Below are 17,645 nucleotides of genomic sequence, written 5' to 3' on the forward strand. Positions count from 1 at the left end.
AATTATAAAATGAAACATATTTTTAAATAAAAAAATATTTTATTTATTATTTATGCATAATTCTATTTCAAACTTTTTATTTCTTAACAGAAAAGGTTAAAAGTAGGAACAATCAACACACGGCTTCGGCTAATTCAAGTACTAATTTTATGGATCAATAAAAGATGTGAAAATTTAAATTGACTGAAAACTGTTGCTTTAGATTATTTGTTTTTCTTGTATTTTATGGCTACCTTCTAATTAAAAATCGCCCCTACCATATCCATAAAGGCAAAAAGCAATTTTCATAAAATTCAATCAAATAAATGTTTCAATTTTTCCTTTCTTTGTAATTAAGTAAAAGAGACTTCTTTCTAAGTAAAATAAAAATAGACATAGGTGATATAAAAAATTTATTTTCAAAAACATATGCATCGTTATTACAATTGTAAAAACAAATAACTATTCTTTATTTAAAATATTTGAAAGCTAACGATATTTTCCAAAAAAATCTTATTTCCCGATTTTTTATATCTAGATTATTATAAAATCTTCATTACTAATTAAATTACTCGTTGTTAATATAAAAGAAAGAATTTCAAAAATTCATATTATCTAGCATCAAAAAGTAAAAATTGAAACCTTTTTGATTCAGATGCAAAATATGAATTTTCAAAGCCATTGCAGGTTTCAGAAATGAGAATTGGTTAAACTAGAAAAACTACACTATCATGCGAGCTGGAGCAATATTCGTTGTATATTTATTGTTTTCTTCAGTTTTATATTATTAGAATACCATGAAAAATGTTCATCAAGATGATTTAAAAAATCTTTTCTTTACGTCTTTTCAATATTAGAAAAAATATCCTTCGAGATCTGTAATCAAACTCTTAGTTTCTTTTTTCTCTCCGATTATTCTCCTATAAATAAAAGTACCGCTTGTTTTCCTTTTTCAATCCAAATATTTATGCTGGATATGATTCATAAGACTATATGTATATTATAATCATATATATGGATATAAAAATAAAGTACTTATTTTTAGAAATGTGTTCGAAATTGAGGAAGTATTATTACAATTATCAAAAAGGCACAATACTTAATTTCTCGAATTCAACTTTGCTATTTTATAAAAAATTCAATTGCAGAGTATTCTGTTACTTAATCATTTATCTGAATGCTGTTTTTGAAAGCTCTAGATTATTTTCTGTGCATCTCATTTCATTTCAAATTATCCTGTTGATGTTTGATCTTCATGTGATGAATCAGATAAAATTCTGCTTTATAGGACAATGAGCAGATATGACACTTGTAAGGTCTTGCTTCTGAATGTGACACCATGTGAATTTTCAGATTATTTTTAGAACTGCAGTTCTTATTACAGTGTTCGCATCGATAAGGATTCTGCTCTTTATGTACATTCATATGCATATAAAGGTTCTTTTTAGTTTTGTACATCTTAGAACAAACTCTACACTTGTAATGCCTTTCATTCGAATGACTGGTCATGTGACGTTCAAGATCTTGTTTAGTAGCACAATTCTTATTGCACAATTCACACCTGAAATTATTCTGGTCATTGTGTATATTCATGTGAGTAGTAAGGTTATGTTTAAATTTAAAGGCCGAAGTGCAAAAACTGCATTTATAACTTCTTTCGTTGGAATGTTTGTTTAAGTGTATTTTGTAATGTGCTTTGGATGGAAATTGCATATTACACTCCTCGCATCTAAAAGGATTATTCTCATTGTGCACGTTCTTATGCTGTCTGAGACTGTTTTGAGTCATGTAGGTTCGAAAGCAAACATCACACTTGTACGGTTTTTCCTTTAATTCAATTGGCTGGTATTCTTGTAAACTGTGTTCAGTTCTGGAATCTTCATTGACACAAACATTTTCACTCTCCCCGGCAACTAATTCTTGCTCCGAATTTTTTGATGCATCACGCAATGATATCTTTTCTGTAACTCTGAATCCTATGTTGAAGTAATTTGAACATTTAGCACACTGGAATATAGATTTTATTGAAACAAGCCAGCGATAATTTTTTGATTTATTTTCACTGGCATCTGCATTTTCTTTGCAACGGTCACAAATGTATGTCGCGTCTTTCTCCATATTCAGTTTGTTATTAACTTTCGTAATTACAGAATTGCAACAAATATAACATTTTCGGCGAATGAAAGAAGAAATATGTAAATCTCAAAACAGTCAGCGTTCATATATACGGTTATAGCTGTAAAAAAAAAGAAACATTGATATTATTCTATATGTAATCCATTATATAGAAATAAATAAAAAATTTTAATGAAATCAATTTAGAATAATTAAAAATTTATATTAAGAATCGAAAAAAGTTATTATATAAAGAGAGCGAAATTTTACGTAAACAGTAAAATTTATTTGCTGTTTAGAAGTTGCGAGGAAAGCGAGCATATACACATTATTTTTTAAAAATTATTAAGAAATCTTATTTCCCTGAAAGGAATCTGAAATAAATGAATCTGATCAATTTTTACCATTATATTTTATCACTGAATTCCTAGAAATCAATGTGTCGTCAAACAGTAAATGTGATCACATTGCTATTCAATGTTTATTACTAATATGGAATCATCTTATATTAATTACATGTACGAAATATTAATTACTTGTGTGAAATCTTCTGCAAAATACCTTATGGAAGGTTTATTATGTTCTTAAGGAATTTGTGCTGAATATTCAAATAATTTACACTGTTCTTGGGTCTTATTGAGAAATAAGACGTTCAAAAAGCCCAAAACAACCTCAAAATTTTGAGTAACGATTCCGTCATAGAATTAATTGTAAAATATTTGCTTGTAAAAGGCGATAATTGTCAAGAAAATATCAAGTACAGATTGTTGCTACTTTCGAACCCAATTTTCTACGCTATTCATTCTGAAGTTTGGAGTTTTTAAGACTAATGACCTGAGGGAAAAACGTAAACATAAAATATAATACAGGATTTGACGATTTTGCATTGATTCAGTAGGAAACTTGCATCGTTCATTTCAGTAAATTTTAAGGCCATACTATAGCAACATTTTCTTACAAAAATGATCTCCTTTGAATACGTTTTAAGCCAAAGCACGAAATAAAGATGTGCACTATATTTCATTGAGAAGAAAAAAGTTTTGTTGCTTTCATTTTGGGATTATGTACAGCAGTAGGTTTTCATTTTTATTTCTCTAAAATAATAAAAGTGCGAATTGTTTTACAGCCTAATCAAAGCTTTGATATGGCGTATTATTTTTCCGGAATTGTCTGGAAACTCACTTTTTTCATGGGATCAATTCTGCATATGAACATATCGGTTTTAAAGCGTTCTCAATAAGTATACTTTCATATGATTTGACAGAACATGCATGCTAAATAGTTGGGCCAGATAAGCTCACAATTTTTATCAATACGTTTAAAATAGAATTTTCTACATCCTTTACGTTCTTAACATTCATAATGTGGAAGAGTTCAATATGCATAAGATTGAAAAGTACAAAAAACTATAATGCAAATTTTTTAGATTATTTTCAAACAACATTTGAGCATCTTGCTGCGGTTTAATGAAATTTCGCTGTTCAAAATTCCCGAAAATATTTACTCTTTAGTAGAGGTATTTTTATGGATCAGGCAGATTACAATATACAGACACTATTTACCAAACATATGAAAAGGAAATTTTTAATGCTGTTTTATTTATAATATTAATTAATATATAATATTAGGGCGATCAAAATAAAATTCAAGAGTGTTGCGGATATTTAATACTAGAGCATTTTCTAAAATATTAATATGATGCAGTACAATCTAAACGGTATTTGTTTGCATAATTAAAATTTTGAAAGATATATATTACAATAAGTTAACAATTATTAAATTAGTAGCAAATTGTAATGATATGCATCATTATTCTTTCAGAAATATATAAATATCAGCTCTTACTTTCATTTTTAATGCTGACAAAATGGGATAAAATGCATCAGACACTGGTGAATGATTTAAAAATAATTGACTAAATTTTCAACTAACATTAAAACTATTCCAGGAAAATCGGAATAAAATCATTAAAAAATTTAAAGAATGAAGTCAGATTAAATAAAATACTGGCGATTTGTCCTGTTAAATTGCATTTTCGCAATCTCACTAAAACTTTCCTGCCTTTATTATCAGTTGATTTCTCTTCTGTTTGTGATGTTTGCTCACTCAATTCACTTTATTTCAAATTGCCACTTAAATATATATTTCATATTATTTAAAAGCAATAAAAAAACGATTTTTCATTTACATGTCTTGCGAAAACTGAAATGAATAAAGGACCGTTTAAAATGGGATATTACAATTTTTTTTATGATTTTTAATGTTATTTTTTTTTTCCGCATATTTTGTCTCAAAAATTATATTGAAATAGGTTGCAGTTCACATGGTTTCTCGTCTTAAGCTGCTTTTTTGATACTTAAAATTTATGCAGACACAAAAAAATATTCTTTGAGATTTCATCTTACATATGAGTATTATAGAGAACGAAGGAGTAAGTTGACGCATTACGGTTGAGATTTTGTTTTATGTATTTTGGTTGTGATGCCATTCACAATTATTTGCATATTTCTATAGAATGGTGACAAAGTGAAGATTTCGCAGTATTTTTTTTTTATTGAACATTTATGAATCCCCCGTGCACCACAAAGTATCACACGGGGCTTACAGAAGTAAGTATGTTACACATTACAAAAAGAAAAATAAGAAAATTTAACAGTTATGAAGGATTACATATGTCAACAATAATTTACAGAAATTTTCAAAAGCACTTCTAGTGGAAATAAGTTGGTGAAACTCTGTAGGCCAATTTAAATTCACGTGCTTGAGGGCCAGTCTTAGGATCTGTCTTTCTTTGACAAACTTGGAACATAGAAGGAGCACATGTTCAACATTTTCCTCCCCACCAATATCACAACCGCAGGAAGATGACGGAAACAAATTAAATTTGTACAAGTAACTTTTAAAGTTACCGTCACCAGTTAGAAATTGGGTTATTTTGTAATTAGTATAAAAATGATGGCATGACAGTCTGTTATTAATGGATGGAAACAATTTCTTTGTTAAGCTCCCTTTATTTGAAAGGAGATATTCTTGATTCCAAGACTCCACCATTTTTTCTCTCGTAATCTTCTTGTAAAAGGATTTAGGAATATTTTCGCAGTATAGAAATGAATAAAATCGTCATCATATTTAGAATTATTAATATTGTGTTTCTCTTTCATGTTCACATTTTTCCTTAGTTTATTATCGCCACTTTTTATCTGTTTAGACATATATGAGCCTGAAACTGTATGGGTTCGGCTAACTAGGATTAATTCATTTTAGTACATCAGAATTGAGTTGAGATCCTACTGAATTGATTTTGACGAGGAATTTCGTAATTATTTATGTCAAGGAAATGATGATACAATTTTAGTGAATTGTTCGAAGAATTTTGGGCATTGAAAATGAATGACAAATCAATTAATAAGATGTGTTGGATAGTTGGCAAAAGCAGCAATTGTATTCTGCATTGAAATGCTATAATAAGTCGAAGTAAAGTCTGAAGCCTCTCTTAAGTTGTAATATTTCCAATGCCAATTCAACAACTGCTATTGAATATGCGTGCATCAGTCATTTAAGCTGTTTATTCCTCAAATTAAGAAATAATTCTTCCGATTGTGTTTTTAATTAAATAAAATATTAGAAATTAAAATCGATGATTTAAAAGGAGTACTTTTTTGATGATGAACGAGAAGAGATTTCTATGCGTATGAACAAGTGCCTGAAGACGAAATTTTCGTTTAGAAAACGGTTTATCAATATTGCAAATTCAAGAATTAAATGTATCTTTCCCAACCTCATTTTTGAGAATGTATATCTTACTATACAATTATACTTTGAGTAAGATTTCCTATATAAATCGATTATATCTGCATGCACATATGGAGATTGGAACCGCGAAAATTTGATGCCTTATTAGAAATAAAACGTAAATTTTCTGCCCGCGAATTTCGTGGCTTTAGACATCTCAAACCAAAACAACATCATGTTTTCACATGATAGAAAAATACCTCAAAAAATTTAGAAGTTCAAAACCCTGACTAAACAAACATAGCAAAATTAATTACCTTATAAAAAGGTTTTGTGCAAAAACTGAAATAACTTTTTCTTGATCTTAAGTGATAAAGTAACTTATTCTTGATCATAAATTCAGCAATTTGGAAGTTTCCACCTTTAAGATTGAAACGCCCTCAGCACTTCATCAAAGCGCACTGTTACCATGCAATTTAGTTTGAGAGAACTCAGCGCCATCTAATAAATGAAAATGAAATCAAAAGAAAAAAAAAAAAAAAAAAAAACACGAACCAACCAAACAAGAAAAGTAATAAAAAAAAACCCAAGAAACTTTTTTATTAATCTTTGCATCTCATAATAGTTTTTAGGAAAATGGTTAAAATATAAACTTTATGGAAGATCGTTTGTTACTTCAATATAAGGCATTTTTCCGTTTCGGTGGACCATTGGTGACGGTTAAATGTTTTTAGCCAAATTAAACGTAAAACATGCACAAGCAATTATAACTTTCCTTTCCATGCATGCGCTATAAGAACTCTTAAATGCTATAATGAATTTACCATATTTAAAAATTATTACTGCCATTTAGCGGTTTTTTGTTACATTTTTACGACACTCAGAAACGGAAAGGAACGAATTTTGTTATTGATTTTTTTTTAATCATGTTAAATTACAAAATATGAAGTTTTTGAAAAATGTTTGTATTTAAATTGGAATGACAATTGCTTCATTTAATAAATTTGAAAACCAATTCATCTCTTTTTTAATTTTAAATACCTGCAAACAATTTTCTTTAAAAATTTCTATTTTTATATCCAAGCAAGTGCGCTTGCATTGGTTTTTATTTATATAATTAATTTGTTCTAAGTAAAAAATAAAAATTCCATCCCAAAAAGATGCAAATATTTATTTTAGCATTCTACAAACAAAATAACGTGTGACAAGTAGCATAATGAAGCGCTCGCTGCTATGCATCGTAAAAATATTCTTTTATTTCTTGACGGAAATCTTAATAATACGCTATTTACAACAAACCTTTTTTTTTTTTTCCCATATACCATCATGAAAACTATTTCCAATTGATGACATTCAAGCGTTCTTAGTGAACCTAAGTTTCTTGGTAAATAAGGTCTCTATAATTCGCCTCCTATTGGTCCTACTGTCAAAATTCGTAGAGATTCTTGAATCATCCATTTTTGTTTCCAAAGTTTAAAATTTTGCTCCAAGTCACCAAACGGTCACCAATTTTTGCCGATCACGAGGTTTTTTATTCGACATCTATTTAGCATCCCATATAAAGGTCAATAAAACTGTCTTCCTTAAGATGGAAATAAATATACTATGAAGCAATATTATAAATTTTTAACATTATGTTATCCTCAAACCAGAATCCAAACCAGGAACCAAACAACCGTTTATATTCCGACTTCTCATCTTTGCAAAGCATCCGTAAGAATAATACTCAATGTGTATCTGGTCTTTCTTCTCGAGAAATTTAGAACACCAGAAGGTGGTTAATACATCATAAGGATATAACAATTTAATACAAGTTGCATGTGATGACTAGAATGTTCTAATATATAATGCTACTTTTATTCACTTATTCCTTTTGTTGTAAAAGTAAGAAAAAATATGGATACTTTTCAATCATCTGACACATAGCTTCAACCCAGAAAATTTTTGAAATGAATTTCCAATTTTAATGTCTTACTGAATCTCAAAAACACTTTTAGGGTTATGTGTTTCTGTCTGTCAAATAGCTGTAAAGATTTCAGCTGCTGAAGTTTGAGTTATATGATCATAAAAGACTTTCTTTACCTTGCACCATTCGCCTATATTCTCCGATATCCCCTACCTAAGCTCATACATTATGAATTGCGCAAATTTAAGATTAAAAATTATTTTTACTTTAAATATATTTATCGTTACTGGCAGATCATTTCGAGAAACCAATCCATCTAGGAAAACCCTCTGACTGCGTATTTTTTTTTTAAATTCACTATTTAAAAAAACGACGTTTGCAAATAAGCTCAGATACTTTTCAAATAAAGTGAACTATCACTATATATTACAACAGGAATTTGATTTAATAAAAATCTCTAATCGTAGTTGTAATACAAAACGCAATGATTGTGTCCAAAATGCATTCTCCCGCGATAGATTCAGTAAAAATGCTAGATTCAAGCCAAAGATCTTCAGAGATAATACTGTTCAGCAATCCCATGCAAGGTATGCTGTTATCGCAGCGGTTAGGTCATTCAAGTTTTTCCCTGTGCCTTCTGGCGGATCAGAGTAGTCTGTCTTTGACTGCCATTTTAACTGTAGTGACTAGTTTTTCTGAATTTGCATAACGATAACGTAATTATTCATTGAATTCATAACGAATATTTTTTTCATAGCGTTTTTTTAATTATATAATGTATTGTTACAGTTAAATTGTTTTCATTATTTCATCAAATATTTTAATTTCGATATTTCCTATCTTTGTTGAAAGTTAAATAAGAAGTAGGGATGACGAATATTTTCAGATCGGTTATTACGTAACCAATATCAAAAAGTCACAAATACAAGTGATCAATACTTTTAAAAGAGGGGTGTGATTCAAATCCTTCATACGATCTTACTGATGATATTTCGATTACAAGTTTTGGATTACGATAGAAACTAACAATCGATACGATATCACTGAAATTTGCCGGAGAGGTGACGGTACGATCTGTCCAATGGAAGCTCTCGAAAGAAATCTGTGATTGGATTGAAAAGTGAACGGACCGGTTATTGGAATTATCGTATCGTATCATTGAATTGCATTTCACTGAAATTTATCGTAGCGGTGATTTCACCGGAAAGTGCGAGGTTTCACTGGAAAGTGCGAAGTCACAGCTCCACTTTACGGGAGTGACCGATATTCGTATTTGATGATGCACTATTCCATACAGATCATTTTTTATTGCTCGTGACATGATTGACTTTGATTACATGTACTCTGTTTACTGCTGGCGCCATCTATTGGTAGAATATAGGACTAAAGTAAACATTTTAAAGAAATGACATGTATTTTTAACTCATCTTTTCCAGAAAATGGTTCACTCTAATAAATAAATTAAATAAATAGTTTTGAGAAAAAAAATAAAATTTAAGAAGTAAGCTGAAACAGATAAATTAATCCAATCACACGTTAATTAAATTAGTAAATTAAGTATTAATTACAATTAATAAATTTTATATTTAATATTAAGTAATAATTTTTAATTAATAATATGATTGAAATAACAGATATTTGGAACGCATATTTAAAAATAACAATAGCAATATTATTTGTTATTGAAAAAATCGTGGATTATGCATCTCTAATAAGAAGTACTCCATTCATCATGTGTGCAGTTTTACAAGAGAGATAAGAAAGCGAAGTTACATTACCGCAAAAATTATGAGATCAAGGAATTAAGAGAATGACGTTTCTAAAAACACTATGATGCCATGGAACTTGACTCCATTAAGATGGTTCTTATACATTATAAGTAGAGCTAATGTCTATTAAAATCTATTAAAATAACATAAAATCTATTAAAATAACATGTTTGTCATAATTTTATTTTATGAATATTTTATACTTATTTATATTTACGATCCTCGTGATAAATCGCCAGGAAACCATCACCAACTTAATGATCGTCAATTTAACAAGGCAATCTTGCGGTAAACAGAAGATCGGTAAATGAATTAAGGAATTCATCTTGGCATCTTATGTATAATAGATCACAGTAATCTTAGCGTATTCTGCAAATCGCCAAGTAAGTCCATTGCCTAAATGTTCCTCGAATAATGATATGAAAATCGCCAAAATCCCCGGAAATGCAACGTAGCTAAATATGTGGCATTTAAGATAAATGAATTTAGAAATGTTGGTGTATTTTAAAAATCGTCTAATAAATCAGGAAGCCATAAAATTAAAATAGTACCCGATATTTTTATGAAGGTATCATGAATACCAAGTTATACATATAAAATGTAATTAAAAATAAATACTACCAACACTCCCGACGAAATAGTTGATCGTCACAAGAAATGCTTTACCATGCAAAAAATATCATAGGCAGCAGGCGGCCAGGTGGTTAGGTCTCGGCTAGTGAGCCGTAGGGTTTCAGGTTCGAGACCCGATTCTAACGAAGAACCATCGTGTAAAGATGTCTGTTGCACGTTAAATCCGTTATATCAAACGTCCTCCCGCTGGTGTGGTGTGGTGTGGTGTGGAGAGGAGGGTGCCAGCTCAGGTGTCATCCTCGTCATCTGACCACGGTTCAACATTATGAGGTCCGTCCCAAAAATATCCCTAGTGTTGCTTTACAACGGGACGTTAATATAACTAAACTAAACGAAACGAAAAATATCACACATGCCATTGCAAATTCATGTTAAAAAAATAACTTATAAAAATTCACATAATAGGCATTTATAAATTTAAAAGTATTGAAAAAGAAGAGAAAATTAAATAAATCAACAAAAGAAATAGCAACAGTTTTAAAAGTGAATGTATAAAATCAAGTTATTGGGCATTCATAAAAAAAAAATGATTTAATTTTTAAACAAGAGGGAAAAAAAGACGAATTGTTACAAAATTAATTAAAAATCATAGAATAATTTTTCGAAATGAAATTGTCTTCACTAAAATGCAGTTTTAAAATTTTCTTTTATTTTCATGAGTGGGTATGCTTCGATGCATTGAAATAAAATAAGTGTTAATGCATTTTACACCCATTTTAGCCCCTCCCCCCATTAGGGATGAATAGAAACCTTTTTAAAAGAATAGTTCATCCTTTTGGAACATATGAAAAAGTTTTACAAATATCGTTCTGATCCATCAAATAATGCGATTTGTACAAATTCAAACAAACGTTTTATTTTATATATAGAGATTGTGGAAAAAATATTAGAGATCAATGGAAAAAATATTAGAGATAAATGGAAAAATTATTGAAGATCAATGGAAAAAAATTCAATAAACTTTGATTATTCCTGAATTTTAACCTCAGTAATATTCTCTAGTTTGTGCTGTTAATTATGGGTATGGTATTTTAATGAAAATACTTTATGAAAGTTTATATTTCTCTAAAAGAAATATATGACCGATATACAAGGTATAATCATTATTTAAACGTCCTTATCATAAATATGAGAGCAATGGAGCCAAAAAATAATCCAGAACTTTATGTAACGTTTCAATCATCAAATTACTTTTAAATTAACTACATAGACAATATCAGAATAGTGGAAAATGTCCAGGCATTGTGCATCATAAATTCATACCCTCATTTTCTGCGCTATGTTTATTCACGTATTAAGATATATTTAGACACATAAATATGCAAACAAATATAATATTATAACTGATATGAAGATTCAGCATCAGTACAACTGGAGAAAATTCTACAGGAATTTCATTAATCATTTGATCGGAACCATAACAACCTTTCTTGAAAAAATAACATAAGAAAGAGTATTTTTATAATTGAATCTGAAAAACAAAGGTAAATAAAAAGACAATTTTATACAGAAAGAGTAAGTTCCGTTGATTTTGGACTCATGTACAAACATATGTCTGCATCTAAAATTACATAAAATTTTAATAAAATTACTAAATGATTTAAAACGATTAAATCAGTGAATTGTTAAATTGTGACTGAGAATTAATTTTAGGAATTTGCTCAATCTTTTCGTAGCATCAGAAACAAAATGTTTTGCAGCACAGATTGTAAAGCGTTTCCAGTAAGCAAATCAGGACTTCCAACCTTTGCCATTCGTCCGTCAAGAGAATTATGATGTCGTCGTTGTGCAAAAGAAATATAAAGAAATACACAAATAATCAGTTTATTTTTCGTGGACATTAGAACTACAGGAAGCATTTATTCTCACTGACACAAGAATGGGCACAGGCAATATTTAAACTAGTTATTGCTGAATTAAGCTAGCCGATGGACTGTAATCAATATGTTTGCAGAGGTTATTGTTGCCTTGATTTTCATGCTGATGAAAAAAAAAAAAATATGACAGTATTTAAATATTCAGAGTTCCAATAAGTATGATAGTGCTGAACACCATTATTCCGTTTTTGAAATTATCCTTATTCTTGAGACTGCTAATTAAAAGAATCAAGGATTTCTGTTTTTCTTTTCCTTTCTTTGCTTTAAAAATTTCTTAATTGTAGCACAATTAAAAACATAAGATTTTCAAAACATGTAACTTGCTTAATCGCAGGTCCATTTTTGTAATTTATCAAAATATTTACTCCCTACCACTTAGCAGTTTATAATTGCTACTTTGAATTGATTGCAGATACGATTACCCTTAATATCGAAATTGAAATAAACTAGAACTCAACCAATTTTCTAAGTAAAACCATTTTTTAAATTTTTGAAATGTCGCATTTTAATTCTTAATGGATTTTAATTCTAAACTGAAGATAAAAACTGGACAAGATCTGATTAGATGCACAATTTAATTATTTACGGATAAGATTCAACAAATGCATTATTTCGAGGATTTTTTACTTAATTTTTCTTTCTAGACTTTTTTTGTTCATTTATGTAACTCGTCGAAATATTGAAAAATTCCGATCGGAATTGAAAAAATGCCGATCCCTTTTAAATGAAACAATTTTCTCGTTCAATAAAACTTGAATTTTTTTAAGGAAACTGTGTCTTAAAAATTGATAATGATGAAGACCCGATTTTGCTTAATGGTAAATCAGAAAAATTTAAAACTTGCGCTTATTTTAGGTCACAAAGAGATCGTTTTATTGTTCTATAGAAAATGAAAAATTCACTTTGCGATATTTCAGATGAAAAAAAAATCCTGTCTTTTATAACTAAATTTAGCCTACATACACATGACACCAATTCCACTTACTGACCATATGTAATTTTTGGCATAACTGATATGTTTAAATAGCGACAAATTTAATAATCAACAATATTAGTGGCATCTTAAATATTATAGAATAATGCGAAATTCTAGAGTCGAAATTTTATATCCAATCAAAATGTTTCTGCAAAAGTTTTCAAGAAAAATTGTTAATACCTTCTTGTACATTTAACTTTCAAAATGTTATATGATGAAACAAAAGTTATAATACTCAAAAGAGTGCCGCAACTTATAATGGTTGAAAACTATAATTCTTTTAATCAACAACAAATACAGAAATATTGAAGCTCACCTGTTTTTTTCTATTGCTTAAAATTTAGTTACGTATATCAGATATACACTATTGATTTAAGAATTACAGATTCAACTTTCAGTTATCTGTATTTCAATGTGTAGCTTTAAAAACATTTAAAAAGCCAGTCAAAATAAATAATGGTTGCTACTTTTGTAACACAGGCTTGACTTTTCAATACCGATTGATTGAATGATTTTGGGGGGAAATGTGGTTTATATCAAATTGTCCTACCGTATTTCCGGATTTATTAAAAGAAGTATTTCAATTTATCTTTTTCGAAATTTTCAAAATAAGGAAAAACGATTGTAAAGGGAACGGGGTAAAATAATTTTATTCGGATGGATGTTTCTTTTTTTATATATTTGCTTCTTCATGTAAATCAAAAATATAATTCAACAAGAGTTGAATGCATCTTATTCTCGTCTTAAAAGTGTCTTCGATTTTCATATTTTATGCACAAAAAAATACTATATATATATTCCCTGCCTAACTTGATTGTATGTCAGAAGCGGGCTCGAGTGATGTCGACGAATTATAGAATAATAAATAATATTAAACATTCGTACTATTGCGATGCTTAAACTTTTCTAAATGAAATTTTCCCTAGTTATTTCTGTTTTCATTTGAACGGTTTACTTTGAATAATGAATGCAGTCTTCCAACTGTACGTATTTGAACAGACACAGGATTTGAAGTTTTGCGCAGTATCTTAATAAAAGTTTTATTTTTGGTAATTCCAGAAAGTCCTGGTATCACAATAAATTCGATGGAGATAATTATGCTGTAGCATCCCGGTTCGATTGAATTATTCTTTTCAAATATAAGTGGAAAGGATAATTGCTGTTATAATACTAAGTCCTTTTCAGAGAAACTGTTATCGGTTGAAATTTATTCCAATACTCGTTTTTAAATAATTTCTTTGCTAACCGAACATCTGTTTTCGAACTTGAATGTATCAACTTCAAAATTTATTTTATTCTTACATTTAAGAGAATGTATGATATATTAATACATGGAAAAAATATTAAAGGCTGGAAAAAATATTCAAGAAACTTAAAAACCGAAACACAGATAGCCAAATTTTTGTGCATTTTGTTGTATCAGTTTCCATTATCTGTCCTGCTTCAATAATGAATAGAAGATATAAATTTGTAATCATTTCATTCAAGTTTACATTCATTCAAAAATGTTGCGATTGCCTTCATTATACTGATTCCGTTTAAAGAGAAAAACAATAATAAATATTATATATAAGGCATTTGTTTTTATCTTATTATGTGCTGTATTTTCATTTCTTACTATTTCAAATGAGGGAAGTTTGTATTTTGCAGATATATAAACAAAAAGATTTTAAATTGCATAAACATATCAGCGTCACGTTTCCCTTCATTCTTTTGGGCCTTCAGAAAATTACGTGAGTCAAAGGTAGGAAAGAGATTTAAGGTTAATACTTGCAAAATAAATAAATGTTTTATTTTTTCAATTGTATTAAAAAGCAAACGAAATTTTTTAATTCATTATAAATATATACACATCTATGGAATTTATTTTTAAACACATTCGATCGATTTATTAATAATAAAATTTGGCTGATTAGAATTCATTGAAAGTAAATCAAAACACTTCTTTCAGGAAAAGAAATTAAAACCCCCAAAAAAAATAATTTATAAAATTTTAAAAACAAATTATTATCAGAAGTCTAACCAAAATTTCTTTATTTAATTATCTTTAATAAATTTAAAATTTTCATATTATCCACGTATAAAAATCAAAAATTTTAAATAATTTTATATTCACACGATTAACTTCAATTTTCAGGGAAATTATGTCATTTATAAATGACTGTCAAACTGCACATTTTACACAACTGTAATGCTCAAAATTCTTTTTGTATAAATATGTCTTTGATTATTAGATTTATATAATTAGAATACTATTTTACGAAAAAACCTGTAGCATGATGATTAAAAGAAAATTTGTCAAAAATGCTATCTTTATTCTCAGAAGAGTAAGAATATCTGTCCAAATCTGCTAAAAAAAGTTTTATTTCTTTTTTTATATCATTTTTATTTCGTGCTAAATATTTTCCACAAGTGGAGATCTATAATCTCATTGCTGCTGCTGATTTGGTTTCATAAATATATGCACGTGTTATAGCCTAATACATAACTATAAAATGAACACTGAAATTTATAAAATTATCTTTAATGATTCAGCTGATGTCTGGAAAGGTCATCACTTCCTTCAAAAAAGTCACGATGTATGTCAACTTGTCAAATGAAACTCGCTCTTCTGTCAAAAATCTCTTGCAAGGAGTGTTTTTGTTTGATACTAAAACTAAACGCTAATCATGTAAAAAAAAAAGTTTTTGCTGCTTTTTTTCTTTTTATTTCAAATTATCCTCTTGATGTTTCTTCTTCATGTGAACAGTGAGATTAGATTTTGCTTTGTAGGACGAAGAACAAATGTGACACTTGTAAAGCTTTGCGTCGGAATGAGACGCCATGTGCTGTTTCAAACTGGCACTAGAACTGCAGTTCTTATTACACTCATTACACCGGTAAGGATTCTGCTTTTTATGTACGTACTTATGCTTAATAAGACTAGCTTTAATTTTAAACTTCGAAGAACATTGTCCACACTTGTAACGTCTTTCATTCGAATGACTGGTCATGTGACATTCAAGTGAGTGTTTAGAAGCAAAACTCTTGTTGCACAATTCACACCTGAAAGGATTCTGATCTTTATGTACGTTCATATGCGTAGTAAGGTTATTTTTAGTTTTAAACATCGAAGGACATACAGAGCACTTGTAATGTCTTTCATTCGAATGACAGGTCATGTGTCTTTCAAGATCTTGTTTACTTGTACAACTCTTGTTGCACAATTCACACCTGAAAGGATTCTTGTCATTATGTATGTTCATGTGGGCCTGTAGAGACTGTCTAAATTTAAAGGCCCTGGTACAAAAACTGCATTTATAACGTCTTTCGTTGGAATGTCTGTTTAAAAGATCGCTGTAATTTTCTTTACATAGAAATTGCACATGACACACCTCGCATCTAAAAGGATCCTTCTTATCGTGTATATTCTTATGGCTTCGAAGACCTGTGCTGGTTTTGATGATTCGAAGGCAAACATGGCATTTGTGGGTTTTTTCCGTTGATTCGACTGGTTTTCTTTCTTGGATTATGTATTCAGTTCTGGAACCTTCATCAGCATTCACCATTTCTGTCTGCCTGGCAACTAATTCTAGCTCTGAATTTTTGGATGCATCAATCAATGGCATCTTATCTGTAACTCTGAATCCTATATTAAAAAACTGCGAACATTTAGCACACTGGAATAAGGATTTTATTGAAACAAGCCAGCGATAATTTTTTGATTTATTTTCACTGGCATCTGCACTTTCTTTGCACCTATCACAAATGTATGTGGCTTCTTTCTCCATTTTCAGCTTGCCTTTATGTTTCCAAATTACTGAATTGAAACAAATTTAACACTTTCGGTGAATGAAAGAAGAAATATTTAAGTTTCAAAACAATCAACGTTCATATATTCGATCATATCTGTAAATAAAAATAAAACATTGATATTATTCTATATAATCCATTACATAGAAATAAATGCAGCATTTTAATAAAATGAATTTAAAACAATTAAATATATCTGTTAAAAATAGGAAAAAAATTATTACATAAAAAGAGATAAAATGCACGAAAACAGTAAAATTTTTTGCTGTTGAAAAGTGGCGAAGAAAACAGAGCATACTCAGATTATTTTTTAAATTATTAAGAAATTTTATTTCCTGAAAGGAATCCGAAGTAAATGAATCTGATCAATCTTTACTATTATATTTTTACATTTAATTCTTAGAAATAAATATATCGAAAAAAGTAAATTTCATCACATTGCTATTAAACGTTTAATTGGGAAAATAGTAATTACATGTAAGCATGGGTATGAATCTTCTGCAAAATGCATTATGATAAGTGTACAATGCTCTAAAGGAATTTAATACTCACATAATTAATTCGATTCTTGAGTCTTATTGAGAAATATGACGTTCCAAAGATCAAAAGATAAATTAAAATCTTGAGTAACGATTCTTTTATGAAGTTAATTTTAAAATATGTGTTTATAAAATGACAGAATTGTCCAGGAAAACTCGAAGCACTGAGCATTGCTACTTTTGAACTCAATTGCCAACCGAATACATTCTGAAACAGGAAGTTTATAGATTGAAACCACAGAAAAGCTGTAACTTTATCGTAAAAGAGAATTAATGAAGGATTCGACAATTTAGCATTGGTGCAGTAGGAAATTTGCATCGGTCATT

At 29.0% G+C, this 17,645-nt stretch overlaps 1 protein-coding gene across 1 annotated transcript; it reads right to left on the minus strand.

The window, feature by feature from the left end:
- Positions 1–15,692: 15,692 nt before the first annotated feature.
- Positions 15,693–16,757, minus strand: LOC129975342 (gastrula zinc finger protein XlCGF8.2DB-like). Its single transcript, XM_056088406.1, has one exon. It carries the CDS (start codon positions 16,755–16,757, stop codon positions 15,693–15,695), a length of 1,065 nt encoding a protein of 354 aa, XP_055944381.1.
- Between the last annotated feature and the right edge of the window lie 888 nt (positions 16,758–17,645).

Source organism: Argiope bruennichi, chromosome 7 (assembly GCF_947563725.1).
Source record: "Argiope bruennichi chromosome 7, qqArgBrue1.1, whole genome shotgun sequence".
Classification (NCBI taxonomy): Eukaryota; Metazoa; Arthropoda; class Arachnida; order Araneae; family Araneidae; genus Argiope; species Argiope bruennichi.